General features: G+C 58.7%; 1 protein-coding gene across 1 annotated transcript in view; it reads left to right on the top strand.

The window, feature by feature from the left end:
* CAMTA1 (calmodulin binding transcription activator 1) overlaps positions 1-24,599 on the top strand; it is an 841,285-nt gene that overhangs the window by 741,668 nt on the left and 75,018 nt on the right. Inside the window, exons 8-11 of the mRNA XM_024749943.1 lie at positions 9,585-9,725; positions 11,213-13,053; positions 18,553-18,679; positions 24,213-24,347. Of these exons, the coding sequence (XP_024605711.1) occupies positions 9,585-9,725; positions 11,213-13,053; positions 18,553-18,679; positions 24,213-24,347 (2,244 nt within the window). The remainder of the gene's footprint in view (positions 1-9,584; positions 9,726-11,212; positions 13,054-18,552; positions 18,680-24,212; positions 24,348-24,599) is intronic.

The following is a 24,599-nucleotide window of genomic DNA, read 5'->3' as shown; positions in this document are numbered from 1 at the left end:
TTGCGGTGGCTTCTCTTGTTGCAGAGCTCAGCCTCTAGGCACGTGGACTCAGTAGTTGTGGCCCACGGGCTTAGTTGCTCCACGGCATGTGGGATCTTCCCAGACCAGGGCTCGAACCCGTGTCCCCTGCATTGGCAGGCAGACTCTTAACCACTGCGCCACCAGGGAAGCCCCCTTTTCTTTTTTTTTTTTTGAGATTCCACATATATGCAATATCATACCATATTTGTCTTTCTCTGTCTGGCTGACTTCACTTAGTAGGATAGGCTGGTTTTAAATAGGGATTACTTCCTTTTCCTGCTCTGCTGGAAGGATCCAGGCTTGTTTTGCAAATGTGCCTTTCTCCCTTGGGCTAAATTTTATTTAGCTGGTTTGTCCCCCACATCAGAGAACTGAAAGAGAAATACTTATTTTGATTTCCTGTCCCTCACTGGCTACTTGCCCCCTCAGGGCCACTTGGGCACCATGCACCCCCTGCTGTTACAGAGTACCCTGCTCCGACTCTGCCAGCCACTAATTCCAGGAGCTTTGATGGGGGCCCCTCTGTGCTGGTGGGGAGGGTGTGCCTGACCGCCTCCCAGAGCTGACACAGCCCTGCTCATGCTGGGGGGTGATTTTGTTAAACTTAGAATTTGTTGCCAACATTTTAATCTCCAGATTTTCAGCTTCTCTTTGAAAATTGAAGGTTCTGGTAGGAGGCAAGAGACAGCTACCCCTTTCTAGGGCGCCTGCCTTTCTGCAGGCACCACCTCCGGGCACACGGAGGAGGGATCTGAGTCCAGGGTCTCCCAAAAGCAAGACGGAGACCCTCCGGAACCCAAAAACCTGGTCCCCTGCCCCCGCTGCTAGTGGCCCGGAGGGGCTGGTGGACAGGTGGTCACTCCTGCCACCTCTGCCCCTGGGCAGAGCCTGGGAGAAGAGGCTGCAGTCCAGCCTAAAAGAGAAGAGAATTCAGAGCCCACGTGGTTCCCAGATGTGGGAGAATGGCTAAAGCTTCTTCTACCCCCCGCCCCCCACTGCCAAATTGGGCTTGCATCCAACATTGCTAGACAATCAGAGAACTGCAAGCACACTCACGCTCTCACTACAGAGCAAAGAATTCCCGGCCTCGGTCACAATGCCACTCAGCAAATCAGGAGATTCTGCGAGACTCAAATCGCTCCACAATGCACATCCTTGGCCCAGTGAGTGGGGCCGGTGCGGAAACGCTCAGCCAAGGCCACTTTTTATGCCACTGAGCTTCTAGGAGATTGCCTGTGAGGTCAAGTGCAGAGGTACGGGGAGCTCCATCTCCACGTGGCCTGAATTTCCTGCTGGTGCGGCCTAAGCGGCCCAAATCAGCTCCCAGTTGGGAAGCCCTTCTCCCCGCCCCTCCCCTCCGAGGTCCCTCCCACCTGGAAGAAGTCCTCAGACCCTCTGCCTTTCCCTGGGGTTATTCACTGTTGGAACGAAGCCGATGCCTCCTGGTAAAAGATGGAAAGGGGGGTCTTATGCCCCACGTCCCCTGACATTCAGAACCAGGAATTACAAGCCCATTTGGGACACAGCCCATGCGTGCCCGCGCACACACACGCCACCCTGTCCCCGCTCAGCCTCCACACTCCTCGAAATGAGATTTCTGAAAATGTCCTCAGGACCAGTAGGAGAATGAGCTGAGGGTGAGACGGGGAAATTGAATCATATGTGGGTGTCTGGATATGAGAAGTTAAATCTAATGAAAATTTTATCCAGTTGAACCAAGAAATCAGAAGCGGGGCCTTTACTCCTGTCAACAAGAATGCAGTGAAAATTAAACCAACGCGGCTGCCATTTCCCATTGACCTTGTTGCCATGGGGACAGCCTTCTAGTGTCAACAACTGGGAGGCATCCAAACGGGCTCGTTCACTCCTGGAGAGGCGTCTGGTGGCTCCTCTCCTGCCCACCTCTCTCACGTGGTTCCTCTGTAGGGTGACCACAGGACCGGGTTGCCTGGGAGCGTCCAGGTGACACCATTGTCCAGACAAATTATCACAGTGCCCGTTTCCGTCTCCAAGGGGACATGTCTGGACAGCAGTTAAACAGTCACCTCTGTGTAGGTCTTTACGGAGAGTTGAGTCCCCGGGTGGGAGCACGGGATGAGTGCAGGCTGTTGGGGGCCAAGAGAAAGGCCCCCCAAAGGCCTCTGTCGGGAGGTGGGGGGATTTTGTCACCAACATGCCACTTGTCACCTGCTCGACACAAGAAACCTCTTCCTGTGCAAAGAAAGCCAAATGTCCATCCCAGCAGGGGCCACCTGTGCTGTTACCGTGGTGACCCAAGCTCCAGCCGATGTGCCTATATCCTTCCAGAAGTTACAGCCCCACAGAGAATAGGAGGGCAGGCAGCTTGCTCTCACCAGCTCTTGGGGCTGCCTCAGCGTGAGGGGCCTCCCAGAGTAGGCCTTTCTGACCGTCTAATTCCTTTCCAAAGTGTTCCAGGCATGACGCTTCAGAGCAGAAAGGGTCATCTCACTCGGGGCCCTCAACCCTGTCCTGACTCAGATCTCCTGCGGACGCCACTGAATCGGAATCCGGGGTGTGGGACCCACTTGGGTCTTTGAAGTCCCTTGGGGAACAGAGATGTGTCATCAGGTGAACCAGTGGGAGGCACCCATTTTACAGATGAGGAAACGGAGGCCAAGAGGAATCAAAGATCTTCCCAAGATCACACGCATGTGAGGAAAAGAGCTGCGGCCACTGGGGCCCCTGACGCCTGGCCAGCGTGGTCCTGCCGGCCTGTCTCCCACAGGCTGTGTTTTGTTTTGCATTTTTTAACATTTTATTTATTTATTTTGCCACGCAGCATGCGGGATCTTAGTTCCCCGACCAGGGATCAAACCCATGCCCCTTGCAGTGGAAGTGCAAAGTCTTAACCACTGGATGGCTAGGGAAGTCCCCCCCGCCCACGCCCCGACAGGCTCTGGATGTTCCTGAATCTCAGCCCCTCCCTCCCATACCGCTAGCCAGGCACTGAGCTCAGAGGTTCTCCCTGCCCTTCAGGAAAGTTCTACCACTGCCTGGGGCAGCCACCTCGGGAAGCATTTGAGGCTTCAGAGGACAACCAAGAAGACCGCCTCTGGGCCCCCCACACACATCCCAGCCCCGTCTGTGACTCGGTGTCCCCTACGCACCCCATCCGACCTCCAACGACTAGAAATCCAGGCAAGGAGCCAAACACTGCTCCCACGATCCCCACGTTCTCTGGGAAGAGTCTTGCTTCGGGCTTCCTGTCTTTCATAGAAATTTCCCATAACTTACCCCAGTGGGCTTCAGTGAACGAGGCCGGGGGCCCCAGGGGCCCAGGTTCAGATGCTGAGATGTTCTCCCACGGGCCTCCCTCTCTCTCTTCTTCTCCTCCAAGAGCAGGTGTACAGCAGGCCCTGCCTCTCACTTCCTGCCCTGCCTTCGGGAGGCCCAAGGCAAGCTTCCTCTGCTCTGGTCTGGGTGGCCGCACATTCCGGCCTGGCTGCCCATCTGGCCCTTCTGAGGCAGCCGGCACCCTCCGTAGTCAGGGCAGGAGACAGCTGGGTGGGTGGCGGGCTGGGGGACAGAACCTGGCCTAGCCCCAAGGGGTCTGGGTTTCCTACACACTCACCAGCCCCCAGGAAATCGCGGAATCCCTCTCTCTAGGAAGTGAAGTGAGTAGAAAGAATCTCAGCCTTCTGATGGGAGTAGCCCTCCCTCCCCGGCCCGTGATTAACCGTCCGGCCATTCCTTGGTCCAGGAGGGACGCGGCCTGGGAAGACCCATCCGAGGCAGTTGGCTCGGTGAAAACTGCAACCCCTCCCCACCCCCACTTATCTGCTGAGTGACCTTGGGCAGGTTACACAACTTTCCTGAGTCTTGGTCGTCACATTAATGAAACGGGACAATAATTTGGCCCCAAAGGATCATTGAGAGATGAGAGATGTAATCTCTAGACCAATGGGTCTCAAATTTGAGCCAGCATCGATTCCCCTGGAGGGTAGGACACAGATCTGGGCCTCCTCCCCAGAGTTTCTGATTCATCACAGGGCTGGATGGGGCCTGGAAATGTGCATTTCTAACATATTTCCAGGTGATTTTACGGCAGCTGGGACCACCCTTGGAGAACCACTGCCCAGTGCTCTGTCCACAGTAGATACTGAGTCAAGGGTAGATATTATTGTGATTTATTTCTTTTTATAATGGAGTCAACATATAAAGAACCTAGCACAATGCCTAGCAGGTAGTGTCGGTTCAGTAAATATTATTTTTGTTATTATTATTGAGATGTGAGCTCTGCTTACAGTTCATTGGGGCAATTAATGAATGGATGAAACAAAAAGGGAGCAGTGCTGGAGAGGGTTTGAGTGACTAAGAAACCACCCATTCGTTTATTCACTCCACCAGTCTTCGCTGAGCATCTGCTATGTGCCAGGCATGCTTCGAAGCATGGGGGCTAGAGAAGGTCCCCTCGATAACATCCTGTCCCCATGAGTCAGACTCTGGCTCCAGTGGGGAGGAGAGCTAGAGCAACCAGGAGGGCCTCCAGGGGGAGGTGAGGCTTGAGCTGGCATGTGCTGGATGGAAGGGTAAGATTTAAAGCGGCAGCGAAAGTGATGCCAAAGCTCAGCCTCTGTGCACCGGTGCCTCATCGAATCTCGGAAAAGAGTTTTGGGTGAAGTAGAAAAGAACAGCTTTGTTGCTTTGCCAGGCAGAGGGGGGCACAGCGGGCTCCTGCTCTGAAAAACTCCGTGTCCCAACCCGGGAGGATTTGACGAGGAGTTTTATAGCAATAGTTCAAGCGTGGGGTTGCTGATAAGATTAGAGGGTGGTCTATCAGCTGCGCCCCTCCAATCTGGTCTCAGGTGGTCTCTTGATGAGCTTCTCTGGTTCCTCTAATCTCGCCTCAGGTGGTTGCTTGGCTGTTCCTCCCTTGTTTAGCAACTGTTCAAATCTGCCCTTTGGAACTCAGGGAAGGTCATGGAGTCTGGAGTCTGCTCCCTACAAACAAGAAATGGGGGACAGAAAGGTTTCTGTGCCCAGGAGCCCCACAGGGTCCTGCTCGGTTTCAAAAGGAGGCACTCTGGAAAGATCTCAGTGCCCCTCAAACATACACACCCAACGTGTGCAGCACAAGGGCAGGGTGGGTCTCTCCCAGGGGCATGTAGGACTCAGGCCTGAGCCCTGATGCCAGCTGGGGCTCCCATAACAGAACACTACAGATTGCGCAGCTTAAGCCATAGGAATTTACCTCTCACAGTTCTGGAGGCTGGAAGTTCAAGATCAAGGTGTGGGCAGGGGTGGTTTCTGTTGAGGCCTCTCCCCTTGGCTTGCAGACGGCCGCCTTCTCGCTGTGTCCTCACATGACCTTTCCTCTGTGCGCTCGCCCCTGGTGTCTCTTCCTCTTCTTATAAGGACACCAGTTCTGTTGGATAAGGACCCACCCTTAGGACCTCATTTAACCTTACTTATCTTCCAAAAGGCCCTATCTCCAAATATACTCAAATTGGAGGTTAGGGTCTCAACCTAAGAATTTTGGGGGGGTACACAATTCTGTCCATAACAGAGTGACAGGGCAGCTCAACCTGGGGTCAAGTTAAGCCTACCTGGCCAAAGCTCTCCACCTACAACCCCCCACAAGGCTGGGATGGAGCAGGCATACCTTCCCCAGCCCCGTCCTCCAGATCTCCGTTCCACTCTTCCCAGCGGCTGGCTGCCTCTTGGGTGAGTTGCTCATCAGAAGATGCTCTCCAAAGCGCGGCCCCATGCTGTTGTCACCGATTTCCTTTTGATCATTCAGATGAGTGTTAGCCCGGCTGCCCAGCTCTGGGAGGTCGTTAGGGTGAGCATCGTGCTTCGGCCACGTCAGCACCGTCGGCTTGCAGACCAGTCCTCCCACGGGGCCTGCTGCGCTCCGCCTGGCAGAGCCAGTGTCGGGCCCAGGAGCAGAGGTCCCTGGGCAGCGGCAGGACTACGGGCGGAACCGCAGAAGTACCCTGCAGCACCCCCTGGCCAGTGTGGCCCTCTGGCCACTCCTGTCCTGTGCAGGCCTGTGAGAAGTCACCCACGCCCGCCTTCTCCCTCTCTGGTACCTTCCTTGCCCCAGCCTTCCTGGGCACACAAGACAGGCCACCCTCCATCACCTGAGCAGCCCAGGAGCACAGTCCAGACCTCCTGCATGGGGAGCTTTAGAGGCCCCCCGGCCAGGGATTCGGCAGGAAACACTCAGGCCACCCCCAGCCCCAGGCGGCCGACTGTGGCCTGGGAATGAGGAGCCCTCCACCGAGACTCAGAGAGCAGAGGGGACGATGTGGGCCAGAGCCACAAAGAGGTGATTTCCCTTTTCTCTTTCTGTGCCCTCCGCCCCAGTTCATGACCTTACATTTCACCAACTGTACCTTTAACGGGTTTCCCTTTAGCTGCTTTTACGAAGGAGGAGAGGCCGTGGAGGGGGAGGGGCCAGCGTGTGTGTGTATCAACCTTCCTTCCGTAAAGCACGCTTTTCCCAATAGAAATCTCCTTTCCCATTGATTCATTACGTGTCGGGAAGCGGAGCATGACATGTTAAAAGCCGTCTTGATAGTATTTGATACTCGGTACTAACAACTCACCACCTCCGAGGAGGGGGCTCCTCTCCCCTCCCCCACCAGAGGGGGAGGGAGGCAATTTGCATATTGGATGCGCTAAGACAGTAGGTAATTTGCATTAAGTATCCAGAAATTCTCTGCTTGCAATCTGTCACCCTTCACTGGGTTTTCATTTTATAACCTTCACAACATGAGGAGACGAACAAGAAGCAGGAAGAACGCAGGAGCGGCGCCCGCACGGGGGCTGGAGGAGGCTGGTCTGAGCGGCAGTTGTCAGCACTGGGGGGGCCTGGTCCAAAATGCCAGAACGTTCCAGCAGAGGCGACGGGCAGTCCGGGGGTTAGCGAGCCCACCCAACGCCAGCACCCCAGACCTTTGGGTGGGGTGGGGTCCTGCAGCCAGAAGCCAGAGGTGGGGCTGCCTGAGCCTAGCTCATGTCTCCAGAGATTCAAGTTCAGACTCGGGTGGGCCGGGAGAGGGTTCCCTGAGAACACCTGGTCTGGCTTTGTCAGGAGCCCTTGCTCCAAGTCCTGCACATATAGAAGCACCCGTGATGAGCTCTGGAGATGCTTCTGGTCTCACACTTGCAGAATCTAAAGACTTGGCTTAAGACAGAGCCCTGTGTGTGCCATCTTGACTGCATGTGAGGAACTCGTGCAGAGCTTTAAAGAAAAGTCTGGGCGCCCCTCCCAGTCCCCCTGGGCTGGGACAGGACATCTGTGTACAGCGGTTTGAGTCCTGCCCTCTGGCCCCCACCCTCAGCCTCTGTTTTCTCATCTATAAAATGAGGATTCTGGAAAAGGTCCTCAGCCGAGGGGGGCCCAGGTGTGAGGACACGCCCTGAGCCCTAAGTCCTGCCTGGGCCAGGCCCCTTCTGCTGTGATCTGTTTTCCATATTGGATTTGCAGGTAGAGGTTCATTTGCGAAAGGTGCTCCACAGCTACGATGAGGTTTGCAAACCCCTGGCTTGGGCTGTCCCTTCCAGCTGCCAGACAGGAGGTGGGCCTGAGCCAGCGGGAGTGCAAGCTTCCTGGGGCTGCTGGAGATTTTCCCGAGGGATCCCAAGGGGAGGCGCTGTCCACCTGCAGAAAGGTGGGCTGCAAACACCCAACCCCTGGGCATGCGCATCACACAGGGCTCCAAACAGGCTCCCACGACTTCAAATCCAGGCAGCTGAGCTAGCTCGAGAAGCCACTCAGCCACCGTCCCCTCTCAATGACCCGCCAGAATTCGGGACCTCCAGGAGCAGGGCTGGGGCCCCAGCGCTTTTGAAGAAATGAACGGCAGAGCCCAGAAGACCTCCCGAGGGGCCAGAGCCTCATCAGAATGGAGTGGAGGCGAGGATCCTGGGCGAACACCTGGGCAGGTGCATGGAGAGGAGAAGAGAAGTGGCGGCCTCAGGGGGTTCCCAGCAGATCACGACCCTCACACCGGGGTTTTCTTTGAAAAAACCGCTGAAGTTCTATGTGAAAGCACAGGAGCGCACAGGAGCTGAGGCACGAGACGGACGGCGCCGTGGAGCTCTCCCTGCAGCGTTCCAAGGCTGAGCCGCCTGTGGAGGTCACAGCAAGAAGCTGCCTTCCCCAGGCCCATTCCCAAAGCATCGGCCAAGCTGCCAGGGCAAGGCCAGCACTGCGTGCTGTGTGTCGCCGTCGTTGTCATCATCAACATTAATGGTTATGACAACAGCTACTCTTGGCGGGGTCCACACGGAGTGCCAGGCAGGAGACTGGGTTTCCTCCGGGCCACCCTGTGAGGCAGATACTCTTGTATTCCCATTTTGCAGGTGAGGAAACTGAGGCTCAGAGAGGTTTGGTGACTTGGCCAAATTCACACAGCAAGTACAGAACAAAACCTGGACTCCAATCCACATCTGAATCCAACCCAGCTCCTACCCGCTGTGTAGACTCTCCCTGTGTGTCTCCTTGTGCCCCTCAGAGGTCAAAGGCAGGCTCTGTGAGCTGTGACAGTTCTTCCCATGGAGTCCACGTGAGATCAGGAGAAAGCAAATTGTTCTTGCGCTGGCAAAGCCCCTGGCCTCTCTGTAACCTGACCCTGTGCCCTGATGCCCTGCTCCCCCTCTCAGACCACCAGCTCCCATTGTCCACCCCCTTCATAGGGACCTGGGTCCCTCCTGAAGCCCCAGGCACCAGCTCCAGCCCCGGGGCTGTGGATTCACTGCCTCTGGACCCGGCCCCCCAGAGCCACCAGAGAGGCCCCCCAGGCTCAGCCCCCCGCCTCTCAGCCAGGTCTGCTCCAGATGAGAGAGCACAGCGGACGTGAAACTCAGTCAGTCCACACACCCAGGCAGGCAAGTCGGTTATCTTAGACTTCCAGCCCCATCCGCCCTCAGTCATGCTGGGTCCCCCACTCCAACACCAGGGACAGCAGGGCTCCAGGGTTGAGGAGGGTGGAGCCAGAACCCCAGGGCGGCCGTCCGGGTGGCGGGCCATCGGGGGGCACCGGCTGTGCCCAGTCTGCCATCCCTCGAGGCCGGGAAGTCTGACGAGAGCAGAAGACTGAAGTGCTCCCCCTCCGCCACCCGTCGGGATGGGAGCCATTCTCCCCAGCCTCCACCACGTCTCCACATCTCCACGACCTGCGGTCTGGGGAGGTCCCTCAGCCTCCGGCACCTCTCCTTCCCCATCCTCACTCTCTGTCCCCTCCACTCCAGGACCCCTGGAAGAGCCACCCGATGTACTTGGTCTTTGCGAAAAAAAAAAGCAACTCCCTGGGCCGTCTACTGCCCCCCCCACCGCCATGCGCCACAGGAAAGGAGGACGGGAGGCAGAGGGGGCGCACAGAAGTCCCCGGGGGCGGGGTCTGGTGGGGCAGCCTGGCCCTCCCTTCTCTACCCTCCTCTCTCCGCCACTTCTTACGGCCATGCCTTCATGGTGCCTGAAGCCAGTGTCCCAGCAGAGAGCGGGCCGCGCTCAGGGTGGGCCCGGGTCCCGGCCCTCGCAGGATTCCCCCCCGCAGCCATGGCCTCTGACCACCCCGCCTCTCTCCCCACAGTCCACGGCATCAAGTGGACCTGCAGCAACGGGAACAGCAGCTCGGGCTTCTCGGTGGAGCAGCTGGTACAGCAGATCCTTGACAGCCACCAGACCAAGCCACAGCCGCGGACCCACAACTGCCTCTGCACTGGCAGCCTGGGTGAGCAGGGTCGCCCCCAGCGGGCACGTGGGCAGAGGGGGCGCTGCCAGGCAGCGGGTGTGATGACCACAAGGGGAGACGGGTCAGCCAGGAGCCAGACCACAGCACAGCACCCAGGGCAACTCTCCCTCGTCCTGCCCGGCGGGGCTGGCGCGGCTGGAGGGCAGCCCACTTTGGACAGGAGAGAGCAGTTTCCGGAGAGGCGCGCCCTCTAGGAATGTGGGCAGCAGAGTCAGGAGTGCACAGGGTTGGGTCTCTGTCCACATCCACCCGTGGCAGGTGCCCTCCGGGCCCTGGGATCTCGGGCAGCAGCAGCAGGAGCCCAGGTCCCCGGGCCGACACAGGCTTTTCTGGGAGATCAGCCCTGAGTCAGTGTGACCACTCGAGCTAACCCTCTTGCTTCCACCTCTGTCTCCTCCGAGAATGTAAAGCGGCCCACATCCTCTGTCCTGATGTGTCTGTTTCCGATGATGGTATTTGCTCTTGGAAATGTGGTTCTTCACTCCCTAGCGGCCTTAATTAGCTATTTCCATTAGAGGGTCATGTCACTTCTCTGCGAAGTCTTCACATATTTAGGGATCTTGGTGAGTCTGTAACTGGATCAGGGGAGAATTCACCCTTTTATCAAAAGCAGAGTCACCCTTATCAGATGGAATGAAAATTACACAGGAGTGGAGGCCTGGGGGCAGAGCCCCGAGTGCAACTTGCTCAGAAACGCTCAGAGCCTGAGGTTCTTTCTTCTCTGCCACTGAACTGGGGTTTAGGGCTGGGTCCTTGCTCAGGTCTTTAGAAGGATTTCATCCCACAAGGAGCCAAGGATAGGCCCGGGCTAGCTAAATGGAGTGGGGGTGGGGGGTGGCCCCAAATACCTTTCTGCCTCTGGAATAAAGTCTAGAACCCTCTTTGGTCCTGGGGCCTAAGAGCTAGTCCAGGGAGAGTACATTGCTCTCTACCCACCGCACCCCCAGCCCCCTACCATCGACCACCGGCTTTCAGTCCCAGAGGGGCTTCCTGGGACACTGTGGCCTGAACAGGCATGAAAAGTTTCAGGGGAGGGGAGAAGGCCCCGGCCACCATCCCAGACTGAGCCATTCCGGTGAGTGAGTACGCCTCGGAAGGTGGGAAGGATTTTCCTGGAGTACGGCATTCTCCCCAGCCTCTCCTTCCCCGCCTCCTATGCACTGGGGCTCTTCAATTACTATTTGAAAGGAGCATCAGGGACAAAGCCCCCCAGTCCAGACGGTGGTTACATAGGGCACCTGAGAACCCGGGGTGGGGTAAGATGGCCTGAGTCCCTGAGTGTCCGTCCCACGGCGGCCCCGAGGGGCCGGGGCCAGCCTGGACTCGCAGGCTGGGCTCTGCCAGACCCCAGCGCTCAGGGACGGGGCCCACTGCGGTCCTAGCTCTGACACTCTGCGTGCGTGTGTGTGCGTGTGCGTGTGCGTGTGCGTGTGCGTGCGTGCGTGTGGCGCTTCTGATCTCCGCAGGAGCGGGCAGCAGCGTACACCACAAGTGTAGCAGCGCCAAGCACCGCATCATCTCGCCGAAGGTGGAGCCGCGGACGGGGGGTTACGGGGGCCACGCGGAGGTGCAGCACAATGACGTGTCCGAGGGCAAGCACGAGCACAGCCACGGCAAGGGCTTGAGCCGCGAGAAGAGGAACGGCAAGGTGGCCAAGCCGGTGCTGCTGCACCAAAACAGCACAGAGGTCTCCTCCACCAACCAGGTGGAGGTCCCCGACACCACCCAGAGCTCCCCGGTTTCCATCAGCAGCGGGCTCAACAGCGACCCGGACATGGCGGACAGCCCCGTGGTCACGGGCGTGTCCAGCATGGCGGTGGCCTCCGTGATGGGGAGCTTGTCCCAGAGCGCCACGGTGTTCATGTCCGAGGTCACCAACGAGGCCGTGTACACCATGTCCCCCACCGCAGGCCCCAACCAACACCTCCTGTCGCCCGACGCCTCTCAGGGCCTCGTCCTGGCCGTGAGTTCCGACGGCCACAAGTTCGCCTTCCCTACCACGGGCAGCTCGGAGAGCCTGTCCATGCTGCCCACCAATGTGTCCGAAGAGCTCGTCCTCTCCACCACCCTCGACGGGGGCCGGAAGATTCCAGAAACCACCATGAACTTTGACCCCGACTGTTTCCTCAATAACCCAAAGCAAGGCCAGACGTACGGGGGCGGAGGCCTGAAAGCCGAGATGGTCAGCGCCGACGTCCGGCACTCGCCACCAGTGGAGAGGGGCTTCGGCTTCACCACCGTCCTGACCAAGGAGATTAAGACCGAAGACACTTCCTTCGAGCAGCAGATGGCCAAGGAGGCCTACTCCTCCTCCGCGGCGGCCGCGGCTTCCAGCTCCCTCACCCTTAGCGCCGGCTCCAGCCTCCTGCCGTCGGGCGGCGGCCTGAGCCCCAGCACCACCCTGGAGCAGATGGACTTCAGTGCAATAGACTCCAACAAGGACTACACATCCAGCTTCAGCCAGACGGGCCCCCACGTCCACCAGACCCCTTCCCCGAGCTTCTTCCTGCAGGACGCCAGCAAGCCCCTCCCCATTGAGCAGAACGCCCACAGCAGCCTGGCTGACTCTGGGGGCACCTTTGTGATGCCCACGGTGAAAACGGAGGCGTCGTCACAGACCAGCTCCTGCAGCGGCCACGTGGAGACACGGATTGAGTCCACTTCTTCCCTCCACCTCATGCAGTTTCAGGCCAATTTCCAGGCCATGGCGGCGGAAGGGGAGGTCACCATGGAGACCTCGCAGGTGGCCGAAGGGGGCGAGGGCCTGATCAAGTCCGGGGAGCTGCAGGCCTGTAGCTCCGAGCACTACCTGCAACCCGAGCCCACCGGGGTGATCCGCAGCGCCGGCGGCGTCCCCCTCCTCCCGGGCAACGTGGTGCAGGGACTCTACCCCGTGGCCCAGCCCGGCCTGGGCAACGCCTCCAACATGGAGCTCAGCCTGGACCACTTCGACATCTCCTTCGGCAACCAGTTCTCCGACCTGATCAACGACTTCATCTCCGTGGAGGGGGGCGGCAGCGCCATCTACGGGCACCAGCTGGTGTCGGGGGATGGCGCGGCGCTCTCGCAGTCAGAGGACGGGGCCCGTGCCCCCTTCACCCAGGCAGAGATGTGCATCCCCTGCTGCAGCCCCCAGCAGGGCAGCCTGCAGCTGAGCAGCGCCGAGGGCGGGGCCAGCACCATGGCCTACATGCACGTTGCCGAGGTAGTCTCGGCCGCCTCAGCCCCGGGCACCCTGGGGATGCTACAGCAGAGCGGACGGGTGTTCATGGTGACCGACTACTCTCCAGAGTGGTCTTACCCGGAGGTAAGCTGTCACTGCCGTAGCCTCCCGCACCAGCCTCACCTGCCCACCCGCCAGCACCCAGCAAGGGATGTTCGTTTGCGTGTGGCTGCCCTTCCCTCGAAGCTCTGGACCATGCAGTTGTCCCCTCCCTCTGTCCCCGTGGTGCCCGAAATACCCCCAGCTCTCTCTGGTGTTCTCAGTCCTCACAGGAGCAAGTAGCTTTAAAATCAGGGGTCTCCTCGGAGGCCAGGTGGCCCTCCCAACTCTGCCAGAGCAATGTTTGCTGTCACCGCTGTCACCTGGCCGATGTCTTAAGATTCCACCTATGTTTTGCTTTGCCTTTTTTTTTTTTTTTTTTTTTTTTCAAAAAAGCATCCTAGGGCTGCTGGGAAAATATTTGGAAATCACCACTATAGACCATCTGTATCCATTGCTTTTGATTTGTTTCACAAAACAAAGCAAAAACAAATTCCCAGCAAATTGAGAGGGAGGGTACAGCTTCCAATGAGTCATCTGTGAGATTTTGGTGGTATATCCAGCCTCTACAAAATCAAAGACATCCCCCCACCCCACAGTCTGTCTCACTTCCGGGGGGGCTGAGATCTGACGTTGAGAATCGCTGCTCCAAAGCCCAGGACCGCAGGACGACCCAGGTCTTGCCACGGTGGCCCAGGTGCTTAAGGAAGGAACCTTTGCTTTTCCTCTGAAGTAGAATGGCGTAGGAAGGGGACAGAGTGGCCCAAGTGTTCCCTAACCTCCTGCTGCCCAATAGGACACGATCCCTGACCCCTCCCAGTGCACCTGCCAGGTGTTTGGAGAGCAGCATATGGGGGCCCCGATCAGCACTTTCTCCCCTGGGAGGTGGCTGCCCACGGCTCCCATGGCTCCACTGCCACCTTCCCTAGACATTAGCGCAGGGGCTGCTGCCCAAGACACCAAGGGAAGGGTGCTCCTGAGAGACGCTGAAGCTCATGGGGTACCTCAAGGCAGCGATGCAAACCACGCAGAAGGTCTTCTGACATGGGCAGAGCAGGAATGCTGGCTAAACCCGTGCACGTTCCAGCCCCAGGTGCTGGCAGGGGCTCCCAGGACGATGCCCGAGTTGGGACAGGGTTAACGGGGTTCCCTGAGAAGCGCAGCATTTCTGAGAGCCTGTGTCGGCTTCCCAGTCTCCCCCGGGCCCTGGTGAAGGGGACACTGAGGCCCAGGGTGGAGGGCACGTCTCAGGGGGCAGCCCTGGGTGTCAGTCCTGCCTCTGCTGTGATTTTCCCTCCCTGTGACTCAGTTTGCTCACCTATCAAGTGGGGGTGATAATAGTACTTGCTTCTTGGTAAAGTCTTTGGCCCGTAGTACGTAATCAATAGTTTATTGTTGTTATCGGTTATTACTCTGTGGCCATCACAGCTCACGGCCCACTGTGCTCGTTTACGTGTCCGCCTGCCTCGGCCGTGGCGAAGAGGCTGCTCGCTGTGTATGAACGCCCCCAGCTCTCAGGTGCCACATTAGCCCAGGTGGTGGCCCCCTCGGGACAGGAGCATCCCAGAAATACAGCAGGTGTAAGAGCTGCTCTGCCCGTGCACTGCGTCCTCGGGCAGCGGGCTCATCACAGCTCGGGTGTCCGGAGGTGACTGCCCTGCGTGGTGAGGGGCACGGCGCTGGGGCTGGACAGTCTGGATTCAAATCCAGCCCCCCTCTTTACTAGCCGGTGGTGGCTTTGGACAAAGGTCGCTGCCTTTCCTGTCTCTAAGACTAGGGCAATACTAGCGCTTTCCTCACTGGGTTGTCAGGACTGAGCGAAGAGCTCCAGCAGCCCTGCCTCTTCCACCCACCTCCAGGGACTCCCCCTACCACCATGGACCCCCAAGACTCCAGAAGACTGACTCAGTTTCCTCTTGGTGTGGCTCGCTGTGACCCCATCCCCTGGGGTTAAAATTCAGCTCAGCCCAGCAGCTGGCTCCCCACGGGGATTAAGAAAGCAATTCCGAGGGGCTGGGAGGGAGGCCTGGGACTGGGGTTCAAGGAGGTCAGAGCTGGGAGTCGGGGCACTGCCTCTCGGGCCTGCCTCCTGGGCCTCGGTGTCCTGATCTGTACGTGGCTGAACAGGGGTGGCCTCAAGGCCCCCCAAGTCCTCCGACCTTGGAGATCTGGTCCTTCCTCAGGAGGCTCTGAGGCGCCCCGGCGCCCGTGTCCTTTGGCAGGAGGAGCTTTTCATCCCGGGACTCAACCTGTAAGCTGAGTGCACATCCCTGGGCGGGTCCAGGCCCTCCTTCCAGCCGCTGGGACCTGCGGGCACTGGTCAGGGGCTCTTGGCAGGCCTGGCGCTCTCTGTCCTGTATCAGAGCACCGGCCTGCAGATCCCTAAACTGTACCTCGGAGAAAGTCAGTTCAGCAGCTCGCCACGCGAGGGCGGCATGGGAACGAGAAAGGAAAGATGGCCCGGGCACCTCGCAGAGGGAGCGGCAGCCCCGCTTTTCCAGAAGCTCTGGATGCTTCCAGCTACCCAGAAACAAAAGCAGCTCAAATTCAGTTTGATTTGGGAAATGCGCAAATGCCACCAGCTGGGCCCTTTGGAGCCCAACGTGGCTGCTCGGAGAGGCCTCTGTTGAGGCCCCAGCGGCTCTGCCGGCCACTCCCTCCCCGCCATCCTCCCCCACCCAGTCCAGCAGCAGTGGCCGACCCTCCTGGGTTCTCCTGCCGGAGATAGCATCTCTCCCCCGTCCTTCCTCTCTCCTCATAGTACCGCCCTCACCGGCTGGCATGGTACCCTTCGCCCTCTCCCCTTCTCTGCTGAGAAGAAGCCTGCCTGCCACCTGTGTCAGGAGCCCAGATCTAGCCAGTCGCTCAGCATCCTCACCCAGCTCTAAAATTCGAGGGTGCCCAGGCACTCACTTCGCAGGGATGCTAAGACCAGGGCCATCTTGCTGTCTCTTCTTGAGCATCCCTCCCCCACCACAGGCTGCTCCCGCTTCCCCTCTGCTCCGTCTGCCTCTTCACCTGCACACACACACACACACACACACACACACACACACACACACACCCCTAGGCTGGAGGTGCCCCTGGGCCCCCAGGATCCGCCCTAGGGGCATCAGAAATCCAGGTCCTTTACTCAGGGCTCCCAGGGCACAGAGACCTCAGATAGCATGTGTTGCTGCCTCTCCTCCCCCAAATGCTTCTGCGTCATCTCCCTCCACGGACACTCCTGCCGCCCCAGGCACAGGAGGCTGCAATTAGAGCTGTCAGGTGCCTGCATCACAGCGATTCAGCACAGCCAGGCCGATGTTGCTATGGAAACCATCTCCTGAACTGATGGATGCTGAGCCCCTCCCGCAGCAGTTTCCATGGAGAAGGTCCTGATGTTCTCCGGTAGTTTCTGCAGTCCTTTGTTCTTCACAGCAGCCCTGGCTTCATGCTAGCAGCTACTGATTGGGGTTACTGGGTTTTTTTTTTTTCTTTCTTTCTTTTTTTCTCACAGAGTAACTGTCTGTGGCCTTTTGAAGACACTGCTCTTCCATTGCCCAGGATCCAGGGTGGATCGTGCCCTGAGCTGGCTTCTGGTGCCCCCAGGCATCCCAAAGTCAGGTTCTACCTGTGCCATATGGTACATCTCCCAGCCAGGAGCCCACTCCCAGCCTGTGGGCCCAAGGATGCCGGCTCCAGCCCCGCCACTCCGACAGAACTCCAAATCTCTCTGCGGAGCCATATATCAGAACCAAAGAATGTCAAGGCCAGAGGGTCCCTAAAGTTCAAATGCCACCCAGAGAGGTTGGGCCACTTGACTGAGGACACACAGCTACGAGGGGCAGAGGCAGGCCTCCTGCCTTTGGCTCCTGGTCCTGAGCTCTGTCTACCACCCTCCAAACTTTGATTGTCTAGCAGTAAGATGACTTCTCCAGCCATTCCAGGCAGAGGAAGGAAGGCCCATCCAAGAGCACAGGTGGAAGGCCTTCCAGTCTGGGAGAGCCCCTTCCGTAGGGGAAGCTCCCTTCTGTGCTGGGCTGTGAGGGACCCACTTCCACCTCATCCCTGGAAACACCCCCTCCTACTGCTGATGCCCAAGGCCAGGTCTGCTTCCAGGCACGTTGTGCGGACCCTCAACAGCCAGTCCTGTGTCGAGGCCGGGGTCCCTCCAGAGCACGGATGGGCCAGTGCCAAGGACAGGTCACCCAAGAACGGGGGACTGAGCAGGAGAGAACGTCTCACTGGCATTAGGAGCAGCGGGAGAACTAGGGTCTGGCTTCTCTGGCCTGGAGACGTGGGGGAAGGAGGGCCTCAGGCCGCACTCCTCACCCCCTTCCCCCCCCACCCCACCCCAGTCTCCAGGAGGCGCGCCGCTCGACCTTCTCCTGCCTGGACACTAGGTGGTGCTCTCCACCCCGTCCTGGGCAGAGCTTGGCCCCCTGCCGGGAGAGGAGGCGGGAGCTCACAAAGGACCAGGAGAGCCAGAGGACAGCCAGCCCACCCTCTGCACCCCCGGGGCGGGCCTCCCTGACTCAGTTACCTGGCCTTCCCCTCAGCTGAGCTCTGAGTAGGGCACCTACACCGCCTTGCTCGCATCAGGCAGGACAGGCGGCTATTAATCACTAAGCTCGGACAATAGACAGGACTGCCCGGGGCACCGAGACGTAAGGCCACCCTCCTTGCTCTGTGGCTGCCCTGGCTGGTTCCAGCCAGAGGTTAGGGAGCGCCTGTACCCTTCCGGTGCTGTCCTGTGCCTGGGCGCCTCTGGGATCCTTGGGGGCAGGGCCCTCTCCCCTTGAGCTGAGCAAGGTCATCTGAGCCCCACTCCTGCATCCCCCTTCCCCCCACTCCCCGGCTATCGCCCTGTGGGAACAGCTACAGCCCAGCCAGGCTGTAAGCACATCGGTGCTTGCGTGTACTGTGTCTGTACACAGTGAGGGGGCCGTCTGGCCACCGTGGCAACCTCTGAGCCCCTCCAGCTCTGAGCCTTCCTTCCAATTTTCTGTTCTGCTTTCTTTCTCATTACCTTCTTCATCCAGCCCCTCTTCGCTGCCTCCCACCCCTGGCTATCCCCACCACACCCTGGGCATCCCGGGTCTCCCCTCATCTCCCCGCCAGAAGGTCCAGTCCCTGCAGGCCACTAAGATGCTCAAGACCATTTCCGTAGCTCAGAGTTCACACAATCTGTCCACAAGCAAATGACAGAGAAAGGCCCTTCCCTCCCCTCCATTTCCTCTCAGGGGTCCCCCACCACCCCCTGCCAGTTCTCAGGTGCATCCTGGGGGGAAAAGCTTGAAAAACTCTGTGCTCCCTTCTGCCTGGAGCTGAAAGTTTCACTTCCAGGAGGGGGTCAGGGATCCGAACTGGTGGCCCCCATGCTGGGTGCCAGCTTCCCACCACAGTCCTGAAACAGTGGTTCTCAAAAGTAGAGCTTACGGGAATCGGCAGTCTGCATTTTCCACAAGCACATGGGCTGGGGGTGCAGCCACGGGGGCCTGTGTCCCTCATCCCTCCCTCTGGGGCTGACCTCTGCCCCCCGCTGGTCTCTGTTCCCTCCAGGGAGGAGTGAAGGTTCTCATCACAGGCCCGTGGCAAGAAGCCAGCAATAATTACAGCTGCCTGTTCGACCAGATCTCAGTGCCTGCGTCCTTGATTCAGCCCGGGGTGCTTCGCTGCTACTGCCCAGGTGAGAGGCCGCCTCCCGGCAGAGGCCGCAGGGCCCCGGAGCGCCGGACTCCGAGTCAGCCTGGAGGGGGGTGAGAGGCCGCCTCCCGGCAGAGGCCGCAGGGCCCCAGAGCGCCGGACTCCGAGTCAGCCTGGAGGGGGTGACCTGGAGCAACTTGTGGCATTACCCTGGGCCTCCGTTTCCTCCACGGTGAAGGAGTGGGTCCCGGATCAGCTGTCATAATGGCATCTGTTCTGGGCTCATGGCCCCCTTAGCACGATAGATGGGGACACAAGTGAGCTTGGCTGGGTTTTGAAGAGAACCTGATGGAGGACTGCTTAGATGACCAATGAGCCAGGGTGACACACCCAGGACTGGTCACAGCAGGAAGCTCTAATCACCCTCCACCTGAAGGGTTACAGGAGCTGGTGAGAGCCAGGCGGGCAGAAGGGCCCCAAAAGTTCTCACACAGCTGAAGCCACACAGAAGTCACGAGAACGAGAGGGCCCAGGCCATGCGGTCCACGGGGCCAGTCCCCTGCGGCACAGAGCGGGTCAGAGAGGGATGGAGAAGGCCCGGCAGACCGCAGGGGAGGGGGCGTCAGACTGAGAATAACCCACAGAAGCTCCTTGGAGAGGCTGCTGACGCCAGCCACCCCATGGCCAGAAGGAGGCACAGGCACATCGTCTCCTTTGGCTCTCAGGCACCGGAGGTCCCGGGGGCCGTCCCCGTGGCTCTGACCTTGTCCCTATCACTCGGGCGGGGCGTAGCTTGGTGTCCCTGCCCGGTCAACTTGCCCTTGGCCTCTGACCATTACCTCCTCCCCACTGGCCTGTTGGCTCCATGAGGACAGGGTCTGTGTCTTTCTTGGTCACCACGTGTCCCCCAGGGCTCGAAAAGTGCCTGGCACGTCCCAAAAAAGGGGTGGATGTTCATGAAGGAATCTGCTCACGTCCTCTGTTCCCTGGGTTGGTGCTGGGAGGACCCCTTGACTGGCCCCTCACACGCATCATTAGTTCCAGGGATGACCCGTCCAGCTGGCCCAGATGATGGACGGAAAGGCAGACGAGGAGGCGGGCGGGGAGGGCGGAGGGTCCCACTCCGTGTTATTTGCAGCCGACAGAGAGAGAGAGAACGCTCCCCGTGGAGGGCCAGGGGTGGGGAAGAGAAGTGGGGCCGGGGGGGTCCCCAGGGCAGGAGTAGAGCTGGGCCTGGTTCACCTGGGGCGGTCCAGCTTGAACCTCCGGCCGCTGGAGCTGTCTGCCTTACCCAGCACCATCACCCTAGCCTGGGGCTCCCGAGCTGACATGGAACATTCTTCTCTCTCTCTCTCTCTCTCTCTCTCTCTCTATCTATCTATCTCTCTCTCCATCTCCCCACGCAGCCCACCGGAGCAGAATGCAGCTGCTCCAGGGCTGGGCTCACATACTCAGCTTCCGCTTGAATGCAGTGGCCTCTGTACCGCAAACATCCCAGGGAGCCAGGGCTGGTGCCTGTGGTGGCCTCCTCTGCTGGCCCTGCCCCCGCCAGCGGCCTGGCTGGCTCCCACTCATCTCCCCCCTGCTCCCAGGCTCCCAGCAGCCCTCCTGGGGCTGGAGCGCAGCCATCCTGACGCCAGCCAGGCCGGGTCAGCCTATCGCAGCTCAGGGCCGCGTGTGGCTCATGCAGCCCCCCACCGCCACTGGTGAGGTAGGGGGAGGGGCCGCGTGTTCTTAACGATCCACTTATCACCTGCTGCTGGAAAGGGACTGGCCCAGCCTATAAATAGATACCACTTCCTGTACCTGGTTCTTGCCTGGCCGAAGACCCAGACCTCGCCTGTCCTGAGTTATCCGACCCCTCCAAAAAAATAAAAAAAGATTGGCCTTTGCATGCCGTCTGGATGGCGTCCCAGGCCAGGACCTGGCAAATCCTGGGTGCTGGAGTAGTCACATCACGCACCTCCCAGATCAGCCAGTTACCGTCGGGTGACGTGAGCCCGGAGGGTGACTTCTCTCAGTCCCCATTTCTACATCTGTAGAAACCACCGGCCAGATGGGCAAGGGGCTGAGATGAGGGCAGGTCCAGGAAGCTCCTGGCTTACATGCTCAATTCATGAAGCTGCTCACGAGTGAGCTCCTTGCTGTTTCTGTCCTGGTTGCGGGGAGGGGAGTTGGGAGAGGGGTCCAGGGCTGTTTAGGTATCAGCAGGCAGTTCTCCTGGTCCCAGAGCTGGTAGGAGAGTCTGCCCAGGTCACTATGCCTCCTAGTGCTTTAGGCTCCCCTAACATCTTGCATCTTGGACCCAGAGAGGCTCAGGCAGCCTGTGGGCTGGGGGCCCCGCCCTGTTCCACCCCTAACCACAAAGAGGGGGCGTCCTTTTTGGACATCCTTGTTTTGAGGCCCAAACTAAAACATGTCACTCAGTAAGAGAGCACTGGGTGCTACATGCACTCGTTCATCTCTTCATTCGTCAAGTAGTTTGCCAGGCACTGGTAGGCACCTGGAGTGGACCCAGCCCCTAACTCTAACCTTGACCGCGAGGAGCTCTCAGTCCAGGAAGAGCCGGTCGTGCACCCTGGGGGACAATGCTGGCTTCTCAGGGACCTCTTCCCTGGGTCTCCCAAAGCCTTGGGGAACCTGGAGCTGATCTTAAAGAAAGGACACTTGAAACCAGAACCAAACTGGCCTCACCTAAAAGAAGGGCTCAGAGGCCTGGGAGCACAAGCCAGGTCACCTGAGGAGCTAGAATGACTTGGGAAGAGGCGGCACAGGGGGTGCAAATGGCCCCTGCCTACCGGCCTCGTGCACATGCCCAGGCAAAACAGCTGGGGAGACTCGACCCTGACCAAGAACATGGTTCTGGGCGGCTCCCCCTCCATCACTGGCCGCAGAAGACACACAGGCATGGAAACTGCCTCTTGCAAGATTCCAGTAGTGTTCCAAGGTCAGGAGGGAGAAAACCAATTCAAGCCAGTGAGCTCTGGTGAAGCAGTGGTGAAGGAGGACTTGGGATTTAGGAAAGGCAACCTGGTCCTTGGAGAAGACGGAGGAAGCCCCTCAACAAAAAGACTTTGTTTGGGGGCTTCTGGACAGCCTCACGCTGGATTCCTTGGAGTCACCAAAGGCAAAAGATGAAATTCAAAATGAGATGAGTCAGTGCGCTGCATTCACTCGACAAACAGGTATTGAGGGGCCGTGACAGGCCAGGCACTGCCCTTGGCCCTGGGCATAAAGAGGTGATCAGGACAGACTGGCTCCCAGCTCTCACAGAGCTTACATTCTACTGTAGGAGATGAAAAAACAAACAAGGAAACAAAGAAATAACCAAGATCACTGGAGAAAACACTAGAATATGGTCATGTGATAAGGTAACTTGGGGAACGGGACGTTCCTTTGGACAGATCCTCTCACAGGCTGGGACATTAGGCTGCAACTTGAATGATGAGATGGAGCTGGTCACGGGAAGCATGGGAGGAAAACATCCGGCAGAGGGCAAAGGAAGTGCGAAGGCCCTGAGGCAGGAACAGGTTTGGTAAGTTGAAGAAATATAAAGGTGGGGTGAGTTGGAGGTGGCTAGGTTGGAGAAGATAGCAGAGAACAAATCATGTCCATCCTTCTAAGTCATAAGAAGGAGTCTGCTTAGGTTGTACTTGCAACGGAAGCCATTAGTCTTAAGTGGGGAGTGGCTTGATCTAAATTATGTCTTTCAAAGATGAATCTGGGTGTGTGGGAGAATGGATTGTAGGAGGGAAGAAAGAAGCAGGGAAACCATAGGAAGCGGCAGAGGGGTAATCTTTCCCGATTTAAGGAGGAACGCTCCCTTGGGCAACACATTCCCACTGATTTCCTGTGGAGGCTTTGGAGTGTGCCCCCCACCCTAACACCATCCCAGCAGAACAGGTAGGTCTCAGGTGTGCTGAGGGTGCCCTGGGCAGGACGCTAATGCAGGAGTCCAGGCATCTAGGCAAGACATGATGGCAGCTTGGGTACCGTGGTGGCCATCAGGATGGAGAGAAGTAAATGGACCCAGGGCTTGCTGATGGACTCAATGCGGGGAAGGGAAAGTGAGTCCAGGAAATGTCCTGGGTGACAGGCCTGCATGCGCCGGGGCGCTGGGCTGGGACCCAGGAGGCTATGACAGGTCCTCTTCGCTCTGTCTCTCTGGGGAAGGACGGGATGCCTTGGGATCTGCCACCGTTCCGGCATCACGGCAGGTTGTACACATGCCAGGAGATGGCGGAAGATGAGCGGCAGGTGAGGAGGACCCTCCAGCTGGAATGTCTGGTACAGAGAAGGCTTGAGCTCCCCGGGGGCCAGCAAGAGGCAGCAGACTTGCCCAAAGGAGCAGAGCTGAGTGGGCTCCGATGGGGCGTTCGCTGACGCCCTACACTCCTGTTGGTAAACGAGGCAAATCTCCAGGGAAGACGAGTAAGCACGAGCTTGGAGATCTGCCTGAGGACGCCATCAGAGCCTAGGGAGGTCTGGACTTGGCTGGGGCCCCCTGCCCAGAGAGGCGCGGCGGGATCTCCAGTGGTACCCCACCCACCGTGGAGCCAGCCTGTGATCTGGAGCCGAGGGACCGCATCAGGGTGGAAAGCACAGGGAAAAAAACACACTGGTCATCTTGGGGCAATGACTTCCCGAAGACCTGCTCTGGGGACCGTTGCGTAACACATACACCTAGGATGGAGAGAGGCCACACCTCAACGAGTTGGTTTTCCCGTGGGCAGCGAGGGCTGCATCAGAAGACCTCAGAGGGAAGCCAGGGCTTTACTCTGCCCTAGGGAGCAGCTGACTTGGAGAGCTTCCTCCAGTCTAAGCTTCGGAAAACCAAGAGCCCAAACAGTAACACGATCCCCGGGTGCGTCCTCCCTGGAAATCTGTCCTGGGGAGGCCCTGGGCACTGGTTCCAGAAAAGCAGGGCAGAGAGCACAGAACCCTGCTGTCTACCAGAGGCTGAGGTCCGGCGGGGCGGAGCAGCCTGTATACACCCCCTGGCCCCCAAGACTTCAAAAGCAGCCTCACCCCCAGAAATGAAGCAAGTCTCTCTGCCACAGGTAGGCTCTCCTCTTGGGAACAGTGAGAATGTCCCCTGCGTTACTCAACTAATAGCTTTCATTGAGCCCCGTGTCGGGGTCAGAGCAGCTCACGAGGCCCATAAGGGCCGGTCTTCCCGAAGCCTGACATCCAGGCGTCGGGGGGGAGACGCAAGGTTTATGCCAGCCTCCTGCCCAGCACCACTGGGCTCAGAGTAACAGGCACAGACGAAGCTCTGGCCTTCATCGGGGATGCAGAAGAACTTCTGAAAATACACAGGTCATGCTAAGTGAGTCAGGACAAGTTTGCAGGAAAAGGCGAAACAGAGAAATAGCACAAAGGAGTCCAAAGCAAATGCTGCACCTAAAGCCCTTCCCCCCCCTTCTGACCTTGAGGACCGAGCAGGCCCAGGCAGGGCTAATCCATGAAGGGCAGTGGGGAGAGGGTCCTCCTGGCCCTTGGGTGGGGACATGAGGCTGGAGTGTGCCCATGCCCCGGCCTCCTCCCTCCCTGACAGCTCTTTCTTTTGCTTTCAGCCCATGACACTGGTCTTGTGACCCTACAAGTTGCCTTCAACAACCAGATCATCTCCAACTCAGTGGTGTTTGAGTACAAAGCTCGGGCCCTGCCCACACTCCCATCCTCCCAGCACGATTGGCTGTCACTGGACGGTAAGAACAGCGCTCGGGTCACCTTGCCAGGCCCCAAGGGAGAGGCACACTTGGGAACCCTGTGTGCAAGGTGTGAAAAAGGAGGAAGCATCCAGGTTTCCTAACTTCTGCTGCTCGGGGTGCAAGTCGCACCTCGAGAGGACCGGTTGGTCCCCACCCTCAATCTCGGGCTTTCCCTGGGACGGAGTGAGTAGGTGAGCTTGGACCCAGGGCTTGCCAGGCCGTCTGAGTGGCCAGACAAGCCCCTGAGCT

The sequence above is a fragment of the Neophocaena asiaeorientalis genome, unplaced genomic scaffold (assembly GCF_003031525.2).
Source record: "Neophocaena asiaeorientalis asiaeorientalis breed wild unplaced genomic scaffold, Neophocaena_asiaeorientalis_V1.1 scaffold275, whole genome shotgun sequence".
NCBI classification, from domain to species: Eukaryota; Metazoa; Chordata; class Mammalia; order Artiodactyla; family Phocoenidae; genus Neophocaena; species Neophocaena asiaeorientalis.
Note: the sequence above shows the minus strand (reverse complement) of the source record. Positions and strands in the feature narration are given on the sequence as shown.